The sequence below is a fragment of the Erythrolamprus reginae genome, chromosome 10, assembly GCF_031021105.1.
Source record: "Erythrolamprus reginae isolate rEryReg1 chromosome 10, rEryReg1.hap1, whole genome shotgun sequence".
In the NCBI taxonomy this organism is placed as follows: Eukaryota; Metazoa; Chordata; class Lepidosauria; order Squamata; family Dipsadidae; genus Erythrolamprus; species Erythrolamprus reginae.
The window spans coordinates 41,149,003-41,172,378 of NC_091959.1; the positions used below are offsets into that span (position 1 = coordinate 41,149,003).

The following is a 23,376-nucleotide window of genomic DNA, read 5'->3' on the forward strand; positions in this document are numbered from 1 at the left end:
TTAGAAAGCCTAGAACTATGTCGCCTTAAACACAACCTAAGCACAGGCGATGAAATCATGTGCTACAACATCCTTCCTGTCAACGACTACTTAAGCTTCAACCACAACAACAAACGAGCACACAACAGATACAAACTCAAGGTAAACCGCTCCAAACTCGACTGCAGGAAATATGACTTTAATAACCGAGTAGTTAATCAGGATGGAAATTCCCTGACATTTCCCTGTAACTTGGGATCTAGTTAAGGCGCGGTCGTAGATGACGTCATACCAAACGGCTAAGCCATGGAGAAATATCGGCAGCCGAGGAAGCAAGATTTTGCCACAGTTATGATCATTTTTGCTTGACTCTGCCAGGCAGCACAGTCTGTTTTTTTAAAACATGATTTTCCCCTGACTTTTAAACATTTTAATACAGTTTATTTTTTTCCCCTGATTTATTTTTTTTCACGAATTCCCTGATAATTCCCTAATTTCCCAGTTTTCCAGATTTGCTGGACACCCTGTTAATGCATGGAACTCACATATTGACTCTGTAGTTTCATCACCTAACTCCCAAAACTTTACCCTTAGACTATCCACTGTTGACTTCACCCATTTCCTAAAAGGTCAGTTAGGGGCGTGCATATGTGCACCAATGTGCCTTCCATCCCCTGTCCTAATGTTTCTCTCTTACCAGTATCATGTTGATAAACATTGTTATATCTTTGTATACTTCCAATACGTACTTGACAAAACAAACAAACAAACAAATAAATAAAATAAATCCTGATGTTTTCAAACCCTGGTTGCCTGAATTCAACAGCTTCATCTTAAATCCTGATGTTTTCAAACCCTGGTTGCCTGAATTCAACAGCTTCACCTTAACCTCTAAACCACCTATTTTATAGGAAACTGGAATGGAGACTCAATTAAAGGCAAGACAGAAGGAAATGTTAGTCCCTCTTGATTTAAAATTATTTTTCAAACAACGGCGAGGACCTCTGCAAATATCAAAGCTTCACTCATTTGCCAAAGAGCTGCAAAAAAACCCCAAAACCCTTTAAAGGCTGCATATCCCAAAGCTGAGAAGTGGGCGGGGACCCAAGCAGGAAGTTCTGAATGGATGTGGCATTCCTTAAATGCTTTTGGAATTGCAAAAGGGAGCATAGATTGGGAGCTGGTGAGGAATAGTGAAGGAAGAGAGGAGAGTAAAAAGGTTCAAAAATTCAGAATAGCTAGCTGGACAGCCATACTTCAAAAGCACTTTAGTAAATCAGTAAATGTGTTTGCATGATAGAGGTGATCCAGTACAGTGTTCCCTCAATTTTCATGGGTCCAAACTTCGGGAATAACCTATACCATGGGTTTTCAAAAAATATTAATTAAAAAATACTTTGTGGTTTTTTTCCTATACCACGGTTATTCCCGCCCGATGACGTCATACATCATCGCCAAACTAATAATTTTTGCAAATAAATAACAAAAAATAATAATTATTGTTAATAAATAATTATGTTTATAAATATCAGGATCACTAAGTGTCTTATTCAATGGTGAGTACCAGTAATAATGGTGAGTAAATGCTTGTTAAGGGAATGGGAAATGGTAATTTAGGGGTTTAAAGTGTTAAGGGATGGCTTGTGATACTGTCCATAGCCAAAAATGGTGTATTTACTTCCGCATCTCTACTTCGCGGAAATTCGACTTTCGCGGGCGGTCTCGGAATGCATCGCCCGCGAAAATCAAGGGAACACTGTATTCTGATTGGCCCCATCCTTAAAAGTCTTCATTGGATTTTTCACATCAAATGGCATCAGTTCAGCGAATGATGGAGATAAGACTCAGGGGTTTTGGCTCTCTTGTAAGAGCCCAGAATGAAAACTATGGTTTGCCTTAAGCTTCGTTTCTCTGTTTGTGGTTTATTTGGAAACTTACACAAAGGTGCTTTATGGCTTAGACATTTCTGGCATTAGGGGAAGTCACGCAACTTGCGGATATTAACAGAATAACAGAGCTGAAGGGACTTTGGAGGTCTTCTATTCCAGTGTTTCCCAACCTTGGCAACTTGAAGATATTTGGACTTCAATTCCCAGAATTCCCCAGCCAGCATTCGCTGGCTGGGGGATTTAGGGAGTTGAAGTCCAAATATCTCCAAGTTGCCAAGGTTGGGAAACACTGTTCTATTCCAACCCCCTGTTCAAGCAGTGGCCCCTATACCAGTGATGGCGAACATTTTCAGCACCAAAAAGTGAGCATGTTATGTGCGTGGCTGGCACCGTGTGCCATAAAGGGAGCACTATGCGCAGGCCAGCAAATTTCCAGTTACTGCGGTGCATGCGATCAGCTGGCCGGCACGCATGCTCGTGCCGGAAAATGGAAGACCAGCTCTTGCGCTTCTCAGCACTGTCGCATGGAAAAAGGCCAGCTGAGCATCATGTGCACATGCACGCCAGAAACATGGAACAGGAATAGCCGATGCCACAAGTGCCAAGCAACATGGCTCCACGTCCAACTTTGGGTACGCCTGCCACAGGTTTGCCATCACGGCCCTATACCATTTATACCATTTTTTTCTCATCATTCCTATCACCCATCTCCCCCCACTTATAACTGCACAGCAAGACAATTAGACACAAGAACTGTTTTTCCCTGAACGCCATCACTCTGCTAAACAAATAATTCTCTCACCACTGTCAAACTATTCACTAAAGTTGCATTACTATTACTATTAGTCTTCTCATTGTTCCTATCACCCATCTCCTCCAACTTATGACTGTAGAACTGTAACCTGTTACTTGTATCCTTAAGATTTTTATTGTTTCCTGATTGCTTATCTGACCCCTATGACAATCATTAAGTGTTGTACCTCGTGATTCTTGACAAATGTATCTTTTCTTTTATGTACACTGAGAGCATCTGCACCAAAGACAAATTCCTTGTGTGTCCAATCATACTTGGCCACTTAAGAATTCTGTTTTCTGTTCTATTCTATTCATACCATTAAGGCAGAATTCCTCATAAAGTTGGCTTACACTAGCTTAAAAACTAAGCCAATATGGGCAGAAGTCACATGAAGGCTACAATAGATCAATAGTGAGTATAAGCAGTAACTGAATTCTGTGATTCCTCTGAAAACAATCTGATTAATTAATTGACTAATCTGATTGATCGATTGATTAATTAAAATTTAATTCACCAAATCAGAATTTCCTAATCCAACCACGGAATTCATTCCAAACAGATCTGAAGGAGCTTTTAGGATGAGAAACAAAAGGTCTTTCAAGAAATACCTGACAGTCCAGTTACCTCTTGGCCAAAAAAAAAAAAAAAAAAGCACCTTTGAGCTTTCCTAATTTTAAACCAACCAACCAAAAAATAAAATGAATGGACTTCCTCTCTTTGGCGATTGCGTTCTCCAAGGATGCTCAAAGCAACAGGGGCCGCCTGGTGCAATCTTCCCCTTTTGCATTCTTGCACGCTCACCCCCTTCTATTTGCTTCTGACACTGGCACACGCGTGTACACCCAGCCTCGTGGGAAAAGGGACCCATTTATTATTTATTTAATTATTTAATTATTTAATTAGATTTCTATGCCGCCCTTCTGGAGGCGACTCAGGGCGGCGTCCAACATTGAATGCAACAATACATAACAATAATATATTGTTATATTGAATATAACAATATATAATGCATATAATGCATTGATTTTGCAGCCAGAGCAACTTTGCTCTTGCCAGCCGCTGGTGCATTGAGGGCAAACCCGCCCCTTGCCCGCCCCGGGAAAGGCGAGCCAGCCGGGGCGAGCATCCCCTTACCTTGCCCTTCTCCCGAGCAGTCGCTCCGTCCACAGCTGGGCCCAGAAATGCGGAAGGAGGCGAAGGATTCGCTCTCCTGAGCCCGCCTCTATCCCGACGTCCCTCGCGGCCCTTCTAGCGTTCTCCTTTCTATGGTCCCAAGCCGGCTTTGAAAATGAATGAGCTGTTCGGAGAAGGCCATAGAAAATGAGGCCTAGAGCGCCATTCTTACTGTGGTCCTTTTCCCTTAAAATGAAACTACCGGCGACATCTTTACTCTGGGAGGCGAGTCCTTTTGCTCGCTTTTGCAAATCAGGGGAGAGGCAAAAAAAAAATTAGAAGGGTGGCATTCTGGAATGGGAACGGCCGGATGAGTCAAGTATTGGATGTCCTCCCAGATTTAATTACCTTTTCAGTGCAATGCAACTTCGTTTTCTGTCTGTCTGTCTGTCTGTCTGTCTGTCTGTCAGAAAATATGGAATGGAATAGAATAGAATATATGGAATGGAATGAAACGGATCAGAACAGAACAGAATATGGAATGGAATAGAATAGAATATATGGAACGGAACGGATCAGAACGGAACAGAATATGGAATGGAATGGAATAGAATTGAATATATGGAATGGAATGGAACGGAACAATATGGAATACTGTAAAATAGAATAGAATAGAATAGATGGAATGGAATAGAATAGAATGGAACGAAACGGATCAGAACAAAACAGAATATAGAATAGAATAGAATAGAATATATGGAACAGAACGGATCAGAACAGAACAGAATATGGAATGGAATAGAATAGAATATATGGAATGGAACGGATCAGAACAGAATATGGAATAGAATAGAATATATGGAATGGAACGGATCAGAACAGAATATGGAATAGAATATAATTGAATATATGGAATGGAATAGAATGGAACGAAACGGATCAGAACAAAACAGAATATAGAATAGAATAGAAAAGAATAGAATAGAATAGAATATATGGAATGGAACGGATCGGAACAGAACATGGAATGGAATGGAATACAATAGAATAGAATTATTTATTGGCCAAAGGACACACAAGGAATTTGTCTGTGGTGCACATGCTCTCAGTGTACATAAAAAAATATGGGGATTTTGAAGTATCCTTCCCTTGATATGCCCACCAAGCCACACACACAGAACCCGTAGGGGAAAAGTTTGACTTTCACGCCTGCCACCAACCCGTATGGAGCAACCTAATCAGAAGAAAATCCTTACACATAGTTTTCGCGCAGACATGAGCCGCTCTGCTCATTTTCATACCTAAGCCCTGAGCGAGAGAGCTTCTCAAAGGATGGCAGCCCTTTAGATTTTCTCAAGTTCCTCCATTCCCTTGGGAAATTAGGCAAGCTGGAGAGAGAGAGAGAGAGAGAGAGAGAGAATAAAAATATTTTTTTAAAAAATAGGCTGGACCGTTGTGGTTGCATGCAGATAAGTCCTAATCTAATTTCTGCAAAAGTGTCTGCGTAGACCATTGTCTTTTGATCTCTGTCACCAGATTCTTAATACAATAGTGTTTAGATAAGTGGTGCTGAAGGTCATGGGATGTTTATTTCAGGATTCTGAAAATTAATATGCTACTTATAGACTTTAAAAAACTGAACCAGTAACACAGGCTGGATTTTCGTCGGTGGGAAGTCCGTTGGATTAAATTCTATCTCCACCCAGAGTGATGGCAATTGGCCAGTAGCTAAGTCTGCACCTTAGCATCCCTTTATTTTACTTATTTACTTATCCAGTATTTATAACCCGCCTTTATTATTTTTACAAACAACTCAAGGCGCTTATAAAACAAAACAACTTCTTCCTATAGTTTCCCCACAACAACAACAGTGGTGGCCTGCTACCGGAATGGACCAGATTATCTCAGGGACTGCCTTCTGCAGCACGAATCCCAGCGACTGGTTAGGTCCCACAGAGTTGGCCTTCTCCGGGTCCCATCGACTAAACAATGTCGTTTTGTGGGACCCAGGGGAAGAGCCTTCTCTGTGGCAGCCCCGACCCTCTGGAACCAGCTCCCCGGAGATTAGGATTGCCCCCACCCTCCTTGCCTTTCACAAACTCCTTAAAACCCACCTCTGCCATCAGGCATGGGGGAATTGAGACATTTCCCCCCAGGCTTATACAGTGGTACCTCGAGATACGAGTTTAATTCGTTCCGGACCTGGGCTCTTAAGTCGAGCAGCTCTTATCTCGAACGACTTTTCCCCATAGGAATTAATGTAAATAATTTTAATTGGTTCCAGCCCTCAAAAAACTCACAAAGTTAGTCTAAATTATGCAGAAAGACATGTTTTTAATGAAAAAATGTACTGTACATGTACATATAAATGAATAATGAAGTTTCTTTCACTTAACTTGTAAACTTTCTTAAACTTTTAAATTTACATATGTTCAACTTCTCTGCCACCCAATCCTGTAGGACAGAGGTCCCCAACCCTTTTTGCACCAGGGACCGGCTTTAAGCGATCAAGAGAGGAATGGGTGAATGAATGGACGGAGGGTGGGAAGGAAGGAAGGAAAGAGGGAAGGGACAGGAACAGAGGAAGGAAGCAAGGAAACTTATGAAAGGGGAGAGTAAGAGAGGAATGAGTGAAGGGAGGGAGGGAGGGAAGAAGGTGGGAAGGAGAAAGAAAAGAAGAAATAGAGGAAGGGAAGGTAAAAGAGAGAAAGAAAAAGAGCAAGAAAGAAAGAAAGAAAGAAAGAAAGGGGGAAGGGACAGGAACAGAGGAAGGAAGCAAGGAAACTTATGAAAGGGGAGAGTAAGAGAGGAATGAGTGAAGGGAGGGAGGGAGGGAAGAAGGTGGGAAGGAGAAAGAAAAGAAGAAATAGAGGAAGGGAAGGTAAAAGAGAGAAAGAAAAAGAGCAAGAAAGAAAGCTGCAAGCACCCCCCCGAGCCCCCCAGGCCGGCTGCAACCTTTTAAAACACGCGCGCCGCTTCGCAGCTGTCTCCTGAAGCCGAACGCGGAAGTTAGCGTTTGGCTTCAGGAGACAGCTCCTTGGCGCTTGTATCTCGAATTTGGGCTTGTAAGTAGAACAAAAATATCTCTCCCCTCCCAGCTCTTATCTCGAGTTGCTCTTAAGTAGAGCAGCTCTTATGTTGGGGTTCCACTGTATAGTTTTATGTATGGTATTGTTTGTGTTGTATGTTCTTTTAAATAATGGGTTTTTAGATTTTAAATATTAGATTTGTTCTCTGTATATTGTTTTATTAGTGTTGTGAGCCGCCCCGAGTCTGCGTAGAGGGGCGGCATACAAATCTACTAAATAAATAAGTTATAGGAATAGAGCATATCAATGAAAGATTAGAAGAAGAGATATAGGAATAGAAGAAAGGTGTTTGTTTGTTTGTTTGTTTGTTTGTTTGTTTATTAGATTTGTATGCCGCCCCTCTCCGTAGACTTGGGGCGGCTAACAACACTAAAAAGACAATATGAACAAATCTAATATTAAAAGTAATGTAAAAAACCCCAATTTAAGAAACCAATCATACATATCGACATACCATGCATAAATTTTATAAGCCTAGGGGGAAAGGAATATCTCAATTCCCCCCATGCCTGACGACAGAGGTGGGTTTTAAGGAGCTTACGAAAGGCAAGGAGGGTGGGGGCAACTCTGATCTCCGGGGGGAGTTGGTTCCAGAGGGTCGGGGCCGCCACAGAGAAGGCTCTTCCCCTGGGTCCCGCCAAACGACATTGTTTAGTTGACAGGACCCGGAGAAGGCCAACTCTGTGGGACCTAACTGGTCGCTGGGATTCATGCAGCAGAAGGCGGTCCCGGAGATATTCTGGTCCGGTGCCATGAAGGTCATAACCAACACTTTGAATTGTGACCGGAAACTGATCGGCAACCAATGCAGACTGCGGAGTGTTGGTGTGTCATGGGCGTATTTAGGGAAGCCCATGATTGCTCTCGCAGCTGCATTCTGCACGATCTGAAGTTTCCGAACACTTTTTAAAGGTAGCCTCACGTAGAGAGCGTTACAGTAGTCGAGCCTCAAGGTGATGAGGGCATGAGTGACTGTGAGCAGTGACTCCCGGTCCAAATAGGGCCGCAACTGGTGCACCAGGCGAACCTGGGCAAACGCCCCCCTCGCCACAGCTGAAAGATGTTTCTCTAATGTGAGTTGTGGATCGAGGAGGACACCCAAGTTGCGGACCCTCTCTGAGGGAGTTAGTGATTCCCCCCCCCCAGGGTAATGGACGGACAGATGGAATTGTCCTTTGTAGCTGGGAGTGCCCAGCAGAGGCAGCACTTATGGGCCAGGCCAGTGACCCCCAAACATCAGCTTGATTGAGCATGCCTGGCCCTGTGTCCAAAGAGGGCCCTATCCACGGTAACCTCTTCCTCCCTAACCGAAAAGAGGTTCCACTGAGTTCAGGGTGACTTACTCCTAGATAAGTGGGTACAGCAGCCTTCCCGAGCCAATAGTTTGCTTGCAGCTTATAATAAGTAAAATAATAAATATTAACACACTAAATCAGATCAGAGAGTTGGGGTGCGTTTATTTCTTCCTAGGGGGGCCCTAACATAAAATAATTGAGAAGCACCGGTCTAAAGTCACGCTGATGAATTAAGAAAGAGAATCAATAGCTTTGAATTCATTTAAACCTTTTGCACCAATATTTCACAAGTTACAGATTTAGGAAACAGCGGGAGAAAAGGAAGTATTTTTGATACCAGACGTCTATTTTTAGAGGAACAAAATTGAGCAATTGAGACTTTTGTGGTGTCATGCCCCTTTCTCAACTAGTTGTCACATCTAAGTGGATATGACAAAAAGGACTTAAAAAGAATAACCGCAAAGAAATATTTTCCAAAATCTGGGTTTTCTTAGGTATGGAATTATATCCCTCCCCAATTCTAATTATAATCTGTTCCATTCTATTTTATTCCATTCTTCTCTTCTCTACTCTTCTCTTCCCTCCCGTCCCCTTCTCTAATTCTATTCTATTCTGCTTCATTCTATTCCATTCCACTACTCATTCCTTTCTTCTCTTCTCTTCTCTAATTCTAAATCTATTCTGTTCCATTCTATCCCATTCCATTACTCATTCCATTCCATTCTTCTCTTCCCTTCCCTTCTCCTCTCTTCTCTTCCCTAATTCTGTTCTATTCTGTTCCATTCCATTCCTCTTTCTCTTCTCTTCCCTTCCCTAATTCTAATTTCCCTAATTTTGTATGCCACTCCGAGTCTACAGAGAGGGGCGGCATACAAATCTAATAAGTAAATAAATAAGTAAGTAAGCAAGCAAGCAAGCAAGCAAGCAAGCAAGCAAGCAAGCAAGCAAGCAAGCAAGCAAGCAAGCAAGCAAATAAATAAATAAATAAATTCTAATTCTATTAAATTCCATTCCATTCTTCATTCCATTCTTCTATTCTATTCTATTCTATTCTCCTCTCTTCTCTTCTATTCTCCTCTCTTCTTTTCCCTAATTCTAGTCTATTCTGTTCCATTCCATTCTTCATTCTCTTCTCTTCCCTTCCCTTCCCTTCCCTTCCATAATTCTAATTCTATTAAATTCCATTCCATTCTTCTATTCTATTCTATTCTATTCTGTTCTGTTCTGTTCTATTATTCTATTCTAATTCTAATTCTAATTCTAGGACTCCCTGTATTGTATAACATCATAGGTTCTTCCTGACATAAAGGTCCATGCTAAATATTTCATTGTTTGTGGCCTGTTGCTTAATAACCACACTTAATAATTTCTCATTTTCTCACATTTAATACTCGAGGGTGAGTTATTTGCATCTTTTTTCTACAAAATACATTTTTTACTTTTTTTTAATCAGTAGAAGAAAAACATTTCCTGCAAGCAGAGCTTCAAATCCTGCTGGCCACATGACTTCTGAAAACATTATTTTTGCAATATGTTTGCAAAACATATTGCAAACATATAAGCTCTTATTATATGTCTTATGGGTTTCGTCTCCCCTACCAAGCTGGTGTTTTTGATCTGCATAGATTCTTTGATTGATCCTTTTGGGCTGACCGTGGTCTTCAATGGGATACAGAATGGAAGCATAGAAACATAGAAACATAGAAGACTGACGGCAGAAAAAGACCTCCTGGTCCATCTAGTCTGCCCTTATACTATTTCCTGTATTTTATTTTACAATGGATATATGTTTATCCCAGGCATGTTTAAATTCAGTTACTGTGGATTTACCAACCACGTCTGCTGGAAGTTTGTTCCAAGGATCTACTACTCTTTCAGTAAAATAATATTTTCTCATGTTGCCTTTGATCTTTCCCCCAACTAACTTCAGATTGTGTCCCCTTGTTCTTGTGTTCACTTTCCTATTAAAAACACTTCCCTCCTGAACCTTATTTAACCCTTTAACATATTTAAATGTTTTGATTATGTCCCCCCTTTTCCTTCTGTCCTCCAGACTCTACATATTGAGTTCATTAAGTCTTTCCTGATACGTTTTATACTTAAGACCTTCCACCATTCTTGTAGCCCCTCTTTGGACCCGTTCAATTTTGTCAATATCTTTTTGTAGGTGAGGTCTCCAGAACTGAACACAGTACTCCAAATGTGGTCTCACCAGTGCTCTATATAAGGGGATCACAATCTCCCTCTTCCTGCTTGTTATACCTCTAGCTATGCAGCCAAGCATCCTACTTGCTTTTCCTACCGCCCGACCAGCATAACAATAAGAGAAGATGCCCATATTTGCCAATGTTGCAAACCAAGAAAAACCTGGAGGCGGAACACTTCCAATGACCAAGTCATCTTATGATCTTGTTTCTACACAGTTGTTTATCGTTGCTCGCATGTACCCTGGGTGTGCATTGCGTCACTTTCCCCTGTGCACAAATGACAAAGCTTTTGTGGTTGAAAAGGGCAGCTTTCCAGAGTGTTTCCCTTTTTTAGGCATGACCGGCTGAGCACATTACGTGAACGGGCAGTGGAAGTCAGGATGGCCATCCTTCGAAATTGCACATCGAAGGATATGATGAGCAGGTTGGGCTTCCTTATATCACGTCTTCTGGGACACGTCTCATGTTGTCATCCAAGCTGGTTCATTCATAAAATGTTGGTTTATTGGTTATGATCTATAAAGCCCTACGTGGCAGGGGACAAACTCAAACTCAACCCAGACAAGACGGAGTGGCTGTGGGTCTTGCCTCCCAAGGACAATTCCATCTGTCCGTCCATTACCCTGGGGGGAGAATCATTGACCCCCTCAGAGAGGGTTTGCAACTTGGGCGTCCACCTTGATCCACAGCTCACATTAGAGAAACATCTTTCAGCTGTGGCGAGGGGGGCATTTGCCCAGGTCCGCCTGGTGCACCTATCTGGACCGGGACTCACTGCTCACAGTCACTCATGCCCTCATCACCTCGAGGCTCGACTACTGTAACGCTCTCTACGTGGGGCTACCTTTGAAAAGTGTTCGGAAACTTCAGATCGTGCAGAATGCAGCTGCGAGAGCAATCATGGGCTGTTCCAAATACGCCCATGTTACACCAACACTCCGCAGTCTGCATTGGTTGCCGATCAGTTTCCGGTCACAATTCAAAGTGTTGGTTATGACCTATAAAGCACTTCATGGCACCGGACCAGATTATCTGAGGGACCGCCTTCTGCTGCACGAATCCCAGTGACCAGTTAGGTCCCACAGAGTGGGTCTTCTCCGGGTCCCGTCAATTAAACAATGCCGCTTGGCGGGACCCAGGGGAAGAGCCTTCTCTGTGGCGGCCCCGGCCCTCTGGAACCAACTCCCCCCAGAGATTAGAATTGCCCCCACCCTCCTTGCCTTTCGTAAGCTACTTAAAACTCACCTCTGCCGCCAGGCATGGGGGAATTGAGATACCCTTTCCCCCTAGGCCTTTGCAATTTTATGTATGGTATGTCTGTATGTATGTTTGGTTTTTTATTATAATGGGTTTTAATTGTTTTTAGTATTGGATTATTGTTATACGCTGTCTTATTATTGCTGTTAGCCACCCCAAGTCTCCAGAGAGGGGCGGCATACAAATCCAATAAATAAATAAAATAAATAAATTAAGACCTGATTACCTACGGGACCACCATCTGCCGCACGAATCCCAGTGACCATTTTTTAATAAATACAGTGTTCCCTCGGTTTTCGCGGGTTCGAACATCGCGAAAAGTCTATACCACGGTTTTTCAAAAATATTAATTAAAAAATACTTCGCTGGTTTTTTCCCTATACCATAGTTTTTCCTGCCCGATGACGCCATATGTCATCGCCAAACTTTCGTCCACCTTTAATAAATATTTTTTTAAATAAACTTTAATAAATAAACATGGTGAGTAATAATCTAAATGGTTGCTAAGGGAATGGGAAATTGTAATTTAGCGGTTTACAGTGTTAAGGAAAGGTTTGTGATACTGTTCATAGCCAAAAATATTGTACAGTGGTACCTCATCTTACGAACGCCTCTTCTAACGAACTTTTCAAGATACGAACCCGATGTTTAAGATTTTTTTGCCTCTTCTTCCGAACTATTTTCACCTTACAAACCCAAGCAGCTGCTGCTGGGATGAAGGGGTTTCTTTCCCCCCCCTTTTTTGAAGAAAGAAAAGGGAGGGGCAGCTTGGAGGAGTAAAGATTTTGCATGCTTGCAAAGGCACTGAAAGGGTGTCTTTTGAAGAAAGAAAAGGGAGGGGCGCCCCCCTTGCCTTTCTTCCTTCCCACTCACCCTTTAGCCTAACCTTGCTTCTTCCACCCTCCCCCTTTAGCTGCTCCTCCCTGCCCTCTGTTCGCCTCCCTTCTAAAGTTTGGGATTTTCCAGAAGGATTTGCACCCATTATTTGCTTTTACATTGATTCCTACGGGAAACATTGTTTCGTCTTACGAACCTTTCACCTTACGAACCTCCTCCTGGAACCAATTAAGTTCGTATGATGAGGTACCACTGTATTTACTTCCGCATCTTTACTTCGTGGAAATTCGACTTTTGCGGGCGGTCTCGGAACACATCCCCAGCAAAAATTGAGGGAACACTGTAATAATAATTTAAAAAAGAAAAGAAAATGGAGATAACTGTTCAGGAGCAAGCAACAAGGTACACCTAAGACCACTCCTTAATTCAATGATGCTGCTTTAAAAAAAAAAAATCTATTTGAGGAATATAACCAACAGACTCCATGGAATGTGTTTGTACCAGCGATTGTATTATTACAGTAGTAAGCAAAAGTTCCTTTCCTGAGCCTCAAACGGGCTTAAAGCAGCTTAGGATGCTAGAAATTCTGTTTTATTGAGAGCGGACTTGTCCTCAAACAAACCAATATATCTTGAGAGAGAGAGGGGGAGATCTAATGCTTTATCCTAACAAACAGAAGGAAAAAAACCCACCAAGACTTTTCAAATGTAAGATCGGCCACCGTTTCCCAATCCTTCCATGCCAAAAGGAATTAGGTGTTCTCAAAACAACATTGTTGCCTGTTCTATGGGGTAGCTGCTCCCTTGCAGACTTAAGATAACAAGAGGGCATGTTGCTGGATCATAAATATTTACTACATCTCTTTGTCAACAAGCTAAGAGAAAGAAAATTGCTTTGGGCGCAGCCATTGTGTAATTCTTCAACATATATATACAGTATGTGTGTAATTTTTTAGTAGTTTTAAATAAAATTTAGATAGATAGATAGATAGATAGATAGATAGATAGATAGATAGATAGATAGATAGATAGATATTGGTAGATAGATAGGTAGGTAGGTAGATAGATAGGTAGGTAGGTAGGTAGGTAGGTAGGTAGGTAGATATTGGTAGGTAGGTATGTAGGTAGGTAGATAAATATTGGTAGGTAGATAGATAGATAGATTGATAGGTAGATAGATAGATAGATAGATAGATAGATAGATAGATAGATAGATAGATAGATAGATAGATAGATAGATATTGGTAGATAGATAGATAGATAGATAGATAGATAGATAGATAGATAGATAGATAGATAGATAGATAGATACATAGATAGATACATAGATAGATACATAGATAGATACATAGATAGATACATAGATACATAGATAGATATTGATATGGACAAATATCAGCATGATACATTTTTCCATCTTGACTATCTCTTCATATTCCTGATAGAATCCAATATTCCAATAAACGCTCCGGTTTTGTCTGGTTTGGTTTTGCAGACCAACAAGACAGACACAGAGTTCAGAGGATAATCAGAACTGCAGAAAAAACAATTACTGCCAACCTGCCTTCCAGTGAGGACCTGTATACTGCATGAGTCAAAAAGAGGGCGGTGAAAATATTTACTGACCCCCTGCATCCTGGACATAAACTGTTTCAACTCCTACCTTTAAAACGACACTATAGAGCACTACACACCAAGACAACTCGACACAAAAACAGTTTTTTCCCGAACGCCATCCCTCTGCTAAACAAATAATTCCCTCAACACTGTCGAACTGTTTACTAAGTCTGCACTACTATTACCGGTACTATTATTTTTTTCTCAGCATTCCTATCAACTATCTCCTCCTGCTTATGACTATATGATTGTAACTTGTTGCTTGTATCCTTACGATGTATATTAAGATTGATTGTTTCCTGATTGCTTATTTGACCCCTATGACAATCATTGTGTTGTACCACATGATTCTTGACAAATGTATATTTTCTTTTATGCACACTGAGAGCATCTGCACCAAAGATAAATTCCTTATGTGCCCAATCACACTTGGCCAATAAAGAATTCTATTCCCCCGTGACACACACTCCAAAAAAAGAATTTTTATCTTCTCTTTTTTGACTTGATGTCTATAGTTGGGAAGCGAGATATGGTTACAGGGAGCAGCTGCAAAAGTACATCAACGATTTTACTTGCTTTTTTTTTTTGGACAAAAATATAACAACAATAAAATTGTCTGAATAAATGCTTTTGGGAAAAAAATTCTACTGTATTTGAGACCTGCAGAGATTTGACTCACTTTGAAACTCTGGGTTTTTGTCATTGTTTTTGCTCCATTTCTACAGATCTCAATTCTAATGTTTTGGGGCAACTTGCAAAACACAACACCTCTTGAAAAGAAGTGTTTAATTGTTGGTTTCAATTGTTTTGGATTGTTGTGTGGAATCATTGGTGCTCTCTGAACTTGGTTGAGTTCTGACAGATATTTCATTACAAGAAAACATAGAAACATAGAAGTCTGACGGCAGAAAAAGACCTCCTGGTCCATCTAGTCTGCCCTTATACTATTTTCTGTATTTTATCTTAGGATGGATATATGTTTATCCCAGGCATGTTTAAATTCAGTGACTGTGGATTTATCTACCACGTCTGCTGGAAGTTTGTTCCAAGGATCTACTACTCTTTCAGTCAAATAATATTTTCTCAGGTTGCTTTTGATCTTTCCCCCAACTAACTTCAGATTGTGTCCCCTTGTTCTTGTGTTCACTTTCCTATTAAAAACACTTCCCTCCTGGACCTTATTTAACCCTTTGACATATTTAAATGTTTCGATCATGTCCCCCCTTTTCCTTCTGTCCTCCAGACTATACAGATTGAGTTCATGAAGTCTTTCCTGATACGTTTTATGCTTAAGACCTTCCACCATTCTTGTCTTTGGACCCGTTCAATTTTGTCAATATCTTTTTGTAGGTGAGGTCTCCAGAACTGGACACAGTATTCCAAATGTGGTCTCACCAGCACTCTATATAGTGGGATCATAATCTCCCTCTTCCTGCTTGTTATACCTCTAGCTATGCAGCCAAGCATCCTACTTGCTTTCCCTACCGCCTGACTGCACTGTTCACCCATTTTGAGACTGTCAGAAATCACTACCCCTAAATCCTTTTCTTCTGAAGTATTTGCTAACACAGAACTGCCAATAAACTCAGCAAGTTATCAAAGATTCCACAATTCAAACCGGAGCCACAAATATTCTCCGCTGCTTGATGGCTTTGTTTCGCACTTCTGGTTTTAGATGTGTATGTCTGTGCGTGTGTTATTATAAACAGCTAAAAGACAAGGATAGCAGCCAATGTGGAGGGGGGGGGGAAATCAACAGATAAACACTAGATATTTCAAAACTGAACTTAACTCTGTGAAGAAGAACGGCCGATGATCTAAACATCAAATGATTCAGCAAATAATGGGCCAGAATTCTTAAATCATAAAGTTGGAAGAGTCAAATCTTTCACCGAAGCTGTCAAATCTTTTCTGCAACTCAAAAGCAAAGACAACAACAAAAAAAAACCCCTTCCCAAAAGATTTTTATGTATTTTTTTGCTTAAAAACCTCCAGCCAAGAAACCCGGCTCATTTTTTGGACTGTCCAGCTTGTTCTCAATGTTAAGCAAAGTTTTTCTCTAACGTTAATTGGATTAGTCTGAAATCTGCCTTTTTTTGTACTTTAATTCCACAAGTGGCACTCTGGGAAGGTTGAAAGCCAAATGATCTAGAATCTTGAAGCAGGATGATTTGTAAACTTTATAAATCATTTTAACAACAACAACAACAACAACAACAATAAAAGTAGTTGAAAACAAATGCCAAAATACTCAATACTTTGGGACTCTCAAAATTAAACTGATAGGGTTTTGGAACACAATACACTGGACCGAACAATTGTAGAAAACAAAAACATGTGGATCATTGATATCGCCCTACTAGGTGACAATCCAACTGATGATAAACAAGAAAAACTTAGCTGATATCAGGATCTTGTTTTCTGTTACTGCTGTGTACATTGTTTTCTATTACTGCTGTGAGCCGCCCCGAGTCTATGGAGAGGGGCAGCATACAAATTGAATAAATAATAATAAAAAAAAATAATAATCTTAAAATCGACAACTTTGGCATAAACCAGTAGAGGTGGTCCCAGTGGTAATCGGCACACTGGGTGCTGTGCCAAAAGACCTCAGCCGGCATTTGAAAACAATAAACATTGACAAAATCATGATCTGTCAGTTACAAAAAGCTTGGATCTGCACGCATCGTACGAAAATACATCACACAGTCCTAGACGCTTGGGAAGTGTTTGACTTGTGATATTGTGATACGAAATACAGCATATCAATCTCGTTTGCTGCATATTACTGTTTTTTTGTGACTAATAATACCCAGAAAGGAGATTGTTGACCAAGCGTCCACAAAACATAGTTGGGGGGAAAAAAGAGAATTGAAAGAAATATATTTGACTGCGGGTGTTTTCCAAGTACACACACAAAACAAATTGTTTGAAATTTATTTATTTATTGGACTTGTACGGCTGCAGGGGGTGTTTTTTTTGGTAACAAAAAATTCCCACTTAAAAATCCACTGCCGGAAAATAATATTGCAAAAATAAAAATAAAACCAACTGATTTTGACTCTTTCTTTCTTTCTTTCTTTCTTTCTTTCTTTCTTTCTTTCTTTCTTTCTTTGTCTCTCTCTGTCTCTCAGTTTCTCTCTCTCTCTCTCCCTCTCTCCTCTTTCTCTTTGTCTCTCTCTCTCTCTCTTTCTCCATCTCTCCCTGTGTCTCTGTCTCTCAATTTGTCTCTCTTTCTCTGTCTCTCTCTCTTTCGTTTTCTCTCTTTCTCTCCCCGGGTCTCTGTCTTTCAATTTGTCTCTCTTTCTCTCTCTCTTTCTCTCTCCCTTCCTTTCTTTTCTCTCTCTTTTTCTTTCCCCTCTCCCTGTGTCTCTGTCTCTCAATTTGTCTCTCTCTGTGTCTCTCTCTTCTCTTTCTCTGTCTCTCTGTGTCTCTGTCTTTCAATTTGTCTCCCATTGTCTTTTCCCCCTCGCTCTTACTTTCTCTCTATCCGTCTGTCCGATTGTCCCTCTGTCTGCCTGACTCTCTCTCCTAAGGGGGCATCAGGGGCAGAGCGAGTTTTGCAACAGGCGGATCCTGCCCCCGTCTCCCCTCCTGACTCACGTCGCACACGAATCGGTGCATCGGGTTCGCCGCTCGGTCTCGCCTGCGCACCCATGTTCTTTATTATTATTTTATTTTTTGCAAACCTGGGAATTACCCGCTCTCCCTCTCCATCGCCTCCCGGCCTTACAAAGGGGAAGAAGGGCCGGTGGTGTGTCAGACCGGAGCGTCCCCCCCCCGACACTTTCTCCTGATCCCCCCCTTCACCCGCCAGTGCCCCCATCCTGACTCACCCGCCTTATCCTTTGATATTCCCCCACCTCCTTTTTCTTTTGGCAACTTTTTCTGTCTCCGAGCCTCCCGATTGGCTGCAGGGAAGTCGTTCCTTTTTTCCTATTGGCCGAAGGGGAGAGTGAGAGTGAGGGGGGGCGTCTCTCTCGCCTTCCCTTTCAACGGGGGGGGGGAGGGCAAGAGCGCGCCTCCAAAGCCGGGGAGCGCAACGCGCCTATATAAAGCGGGAGCCGAGCATCCTTTGCGCATCAGCCACAGCGACAACGCGTGGAAGCAGAGAAGCGGAGATTCCCCCGACGGTTGGTGGAAGGGAACGTTGCTCCAAAAAGCGGGAGATCGACGGCGAGGAAGCCAGCCGGTGGAGAGCAAGGCACGCGCAAAAACACAGCTACCCAAAAAAAAAAAAAGCGCACGCATCTGAAGGCGCGTTTCTTGGAACCCGGATGGCGTCCACGGGGATCCAGCTGCTGGGCTTGACCCTGTCCGTGCTGGGCTGGGCGGGGGCGATCCTGGTGGCCGCCCTGCCCATGTGGCAAGTCTCGGCTTTCATCGAGGGTCATCTGGTGGTGGCGCAGACCACCTGGGAAGGCCTGTGGATGGCGTGCGTGGTGCAGAGCACCGGGCAGATGCAGTGCAAAGTCTTCGACTCCATCCTGGCGCTCAGCCCGCAGGTCCAAGCCGGGCGGACGCTCATGGTCATCGGGGCCGTGCTGGGTTTGGTGGCCCTGCTGGTGACGGTCACCGGAGCGCAGTGCACCACCTGCTTGCGCGGGGCGAAGGTCAAGGACTGGATCGCGGGCTTCGGAGGCGCGCTCTTCCTAGTCTGCGGCCTCCTGGTGCTGGTGCCCCCCTCCTGGTTCGCCAACACCATCATCACCAACTTCTACGACCCCAACGTCGAGCCCTCCAAGAAGAAGGAGATGGGCGCCGCGCTCTACCTGGGCTGGGCGGCCGCCACGCTTCTCCTGCTGGGCGGCTCGCTCATCTGCGGTGCCTCGGCTTGGAAAGACGACAGCGGCAGCTTCCCGGTGAAGTATTCGGCCCCCCGACGCTCCGCCGGCCCGATCTCCAACGGGGCAGGAGCCGGAGGGGGAGAGTACGACAAGAAGAACTACGTCTGAAAAACTTACAAAGGTTTGGAGATTGTTTTTAGAGCGCCATCCATCCACCCGTGGCGGGGCCGAGGGGAGAGTTGGCGGAGCGGTGACTCTGGTGGTCCTCGGATGAAGACCTTCCTCCTCGCTTTTGTGACTTTAGGGGGGTTGTCTATTTGTGGAAGCCAACAATGCCACCTGATGGAAAACTCCGCGCCTGAGACTCTTCCTTTGCTTTGAGACTTCTTCTTTGTATGGACTTCGAATTGTACTAGTCCTCATTGAGGGTGCCTTGGCTGCTTGGCTTTCTTCTGCGGAAGCTCCTGGGGTATTCCAGCTCTCCTTTTGTAAAAGTTAGTTTTTAGGTTATTTTTCGCGGGGTGGGGGGAGAATGCCAAAATGAGAGGACCATGCTTGTTTGGGATGGGGAAAGGGACATTTTATCTTGTGACTATAAGTGTGGGAGGGGGATTCTGGCTTCGGAGTATATTATATAAAAATGATCGGAGGGATTTGTGTTTTATGAGTAATGTGAAGGTGAGAGTGGGGGGGGGGGGTACTTTTTCACAAAGTTGTGAGCCTGCACCAGTGTTAATGAATCCAATTGGGATTGGGCAGTATAGAAGTCAAATTAATTATATTAAAGTAATGGGATTTTATTTGGAATGGGAATGCTCTTTTCCGTTTCTAATCTTTCCTTCTTTCTAAACTTCTCTATCATTACTTTTCTTCCCGCTCCCTCCCTTCCCTCTTTTAATACATCTCTTGAACAAAATTAGACAAAATGACTTGGCATTCCGAGCTGCCTATTTTAAACAGCAATTCCTTACTTGGTGGCTGTCATTTAGATAGCCAGTTACTTTTATACGGTTTCTCCTCTAAAGCAGATTTTATTCCAAGAAAAATAAATATTTTTATTTGTCTTCTTGTTGGTTTTCACCAGGCCAATTTCAAAGTTTTTTAGTGGGTTTGCCATTTGTCTGTGTTTCATTGCACTGTTTTGTTTTTAAATGATGTAACTATCATCTTTAATAAGTTATGGGAGAACTCGATGAAATTTGGACTGGATGTTTTGTTTCCAGATACCTGTTTCGATATTTTTTGTGTGTGCCAAATAAAAATCCACCCTGGGGTTTTAAAATCCAGTAGAGAATGTTCTGTTTGTCAACATTTCCGATTCAGAGTTAACCCCAGTTCTTTTTCCGTTGGTAACCATCAATGTTTAGTTCCTTCCAGTGGAGTCGGAGCAGGGATAATTCTGGTACTGTATTTTTTAATTATTATTTAACACTGTCACTTAAAAACTGTCTTCATCAACAGTGTTCTCAAACTGTAAAATCTGTCTTCATCCACAGTGTTCTCAAATCAAGGATCTTGGTATATACTGTATTCCATATAGCTGCATATTTATAATATATATATATATGAAATGACAACATGCCTCCTTTTCATGTGTCCGGTGTGGTTATCCGTAAAGAACATGACTTGTTCAGATAGCACAAAAAAAGTGAACAATATTTTTTTTCCTCAACTCTCTGCCTGCTTTTAAAGTACCATGTATTTTCAATGTTACTTGCTGAACCTTTTTTTTTTAAAGGACTAATTTATTTTTTTAAGCCTTCCATCAACTGTAAAGACCAAGACAGTACAATTAACAGGGGAAGAAGAGATTGTCAAGAGGCGTGGCTGTAAATGGTCAGGTATTTGAGAGGAGTGGGAGACAGTTTTTTTAGCTCACTATCACTTTCCAGATGTTTCCAGCCTGGACTTGGTTTGGTTTCCAGGTTTGGATGGGTTGCGTGAAATGATAAGCTCATACCAGTGAGGAAAAGCATCCAGCTAACATTTAGGGTTTAATAATTATGGACTTTATTGGGAAACATGTTAGCACTTCTTTCTATGGAAAAAGAATGGTTCTTATGCATTTCTGCTCTCTACTGTATTTCTCTCTGGTCTTGCAGCTCTCTTCTTTTACCGTATTTTTTGGAATTTTTGGGGAGGAAAAGAGAGGGGAAATCAGCTTGCCTATTCATCTGGCTAGCGTCTTTAGTCTGGTCAGCTTCAGCATGTATTTTATTATAATAAAAATAATTAATATTATTATTTATTAGATTTGTATGCCGCCCTTCTCTGTAGACTCGGGGCGGCTCACAATAACAAGAACAATGTAAGAACAAATCTAATAATTTAAAAAACACTAAAAACCCCATTATTAAAAGCAAACATACACACAAACATACCATGTATAAACTGTATAGGCCCGGGGGAGATGTCTCAGTCAGTTAGGGCTGGAAAAAAACCTTATTCGAAGGGAATAGCAATGAAAAAAAGCTTGCAAAGACTTCCTTGGAGAGAGTAGCCATGAAACAGCCTGCAAGCCAGTAAGAGGTGGGGAAATCGTTAGCACCTCCTTAGGGCTGGAAAAAACATTACTATTTGGAGCAAGTAACCATGAAAAAAGCCTGCAAGTGGGTAATAGCCAGGAACATCATAAGCGCCTCGTTAGGGTTGGGGGGAAAAGCTTCAAAAAGTTACATTCAGAGTGTAAGAAACACCCAAATTTTCAGCATCTTTTAGGGTGGAAAAAGGTGTGTCTTGTACTCCGAAAAAGTATGGTAATTAGATGGCTTATTACAGCAAAATATTAATGTATCCAAGCAACTTAAAGATTAAAGGTAATCCTTGACCAACGACCACAATGGAACCCAACGTTTCTGTTGTTAAGCGATATACAGTGGTACCTCATCATACGAACTTAATTGGTTCCAGGAGGAAGTTCGTAAGGTGAAAAGTTCGTAAGATGAAACAATGTTTCCCATAGGAATCAATGTAAAAGCAAATAATGTGTGCAAATCCTTCAGGAAAATCCCAAACTTTAGAAGGGAGGCGAACAGAGGGCAGGGAGGAGCAGCTAAAGGGGGCGGGTGGAAGAAGCAAGGCTAGGCTAAAGGGTGAGTGGGAAGGAAGAAAGGCAAGGGGGGCGCGCCTCCCTTTTCTTTCTTCAAAAGACACCGCTTCAGTGCCTTTGCAAGCACGTTGTTCTCTGCAAAATCTTTCCTCCTCCAAGCTGCCCCTCCCTTTTCTTTCTTCAAAAGACACCGTTTCAGTGCCTTTGCAAGCAAGCTGTTCTCTGCAAAATCTTTCCTCTTCCAAGCCGGCCCTCCCTTTTCTTTCTTCAAAAGACACCCTTTCAGTGCCTTTGCAAGCACGTTGTTCTCTGCAAAATCTTTCCTCCTCCAAGCCACCCCTCCCTTTTCTTTCTTCAAAAAAGGGGGAAAAAAGAAACCCCTTCATCCCAGCAGCAGCTGCTTGGGTTCATAAGGTGAAAATAGGAGGCAAAAAAATCTTAAACACCGGGTTCGTATCTTGAAAAGTTCATTAGAAGAGGCGTTCGCAAGATGAGGTACCACTATATTTGTTAAGTCAATTTTGCCCCATTTTACGACCTTCCTTGCCTCAGTGGTTAAGGAAATTGCTGCTGTTGATTAGTTAATCACCCAGTGATTAAGTGAATCCGATTTCCCCATGGACTTTGCTTGTCAGAAGGTCACAAAAGGGGATCAAGTGACCCCGGAACACAGCAACGGTCATAGGTATGAACCAGTTGCCAAGCATCCGAATTTTGACCACATGACCCCAGGGATGCTGCGAAGGTCACAAGTGTGAAAAATGGTCATCGGTCACCTTTTGCAGGTGACTGATTGTAACCATTGTAACTTCGAATGGTCACTAAAAATGAACCTTTGTAAATCAAGGACTACTTGTACAGGTAAATCCTTGACTACAATTGAGACCCCAGAATTTTATAATCTAAACAAGGCGTTTGATAAAGTGAGTCATGTTCCAATTTTGCAACCTCTTTTTTTGCCGTGGTCGTAAATGCAAATCGTGGTTGTTGTTTAGTGAATCACGCGGTCGCTAAGCAGATCTGGCATCTCCCAAAGACTTTGCTTCTCGGAAGCCAGTTCTACCACCCTGGAACATTGCAATTGTCCTGAATATGTGTTGACGCCCCGTGGCCTGGATTTTGAGCCCGTGATCCTGGAGTTGCCACGACGGCCATAAGTGCGAGGACCAGTTGCCACTTATTTTCCCCCAGTGCTGTTTGAACGGTTGCTATACTAGGGGTTGTAAGTCAAGGACCCCCTGCAATGTTCGAAGGAGCTAGCATTTGCAGTACAGTGATCCTTCGCCACTTCCCGGTTCACCTTTCACAGCTGTAGCGAATGGAGGGTAGGCTGTTTTAAAGTCTTGCAGGTGAGTTAGCCAGTCCTGGTGGCAGCAGGGGAGGGGCTGGGGCTAACTCAGCGGCGTACCTGTCTTGTCCCTGCCAAAGTGATGCTTTGCTGCTGGGTTCGGAGCCTCTGGGA

At 42.4% G+C, this 23,376-nt stretch overlaps 2 protein-coding genes across 2 annotated transcripts in view; one reads left to right on the forward strand and one right to left on the reverse strand.

Annotated features, from left to right (window-relative positions):
• Window positions 1–3,844, reverse strand: part of LOC139173228 (septin-2) — a 77,864-nt gene extending 74,020 nt beyond the window's left edge. The window contains exon 1 of the mRNA XM_070762847.1: window positions 3,799–3,844. The gene's annotated coding sequence lies outside the window, so the exon portion shown is untranslated. The remainder of the gene's footprint in view (window positions 1–3,798) is intronic.
• A 14,306-nt stretch (window positions 3,845–18,150) lies between these two features.
• CLDN5 (claudin 5) lies at window positions 18,151–20,151 on the forward strand. Its single transcript, XM_070762168.1, has one exon. It carries the CDS (start codon window positions 18,356–18,358, stop codon window positions 19,031–19,033), a length of 678 nt encoding a protein of 225 aa, XP_070618269.1. The 5' UTR covers window positions 18,151–18,355; the 3' UTR covers window positions 19,034–20,151.
• The last annotated feature ends 3,225 nt before the right edge of the window (window positions 20,152–23,376 follow it).

Coding starts and splice junctions, on each gene's coding strand:
- CLDN5 (XM_070762168.1), top strand. CDS start 18,356: ATGGCGTCCACGGGGATCCAGCTGCTGGGCTTGACCCTGTCCGTGCTG.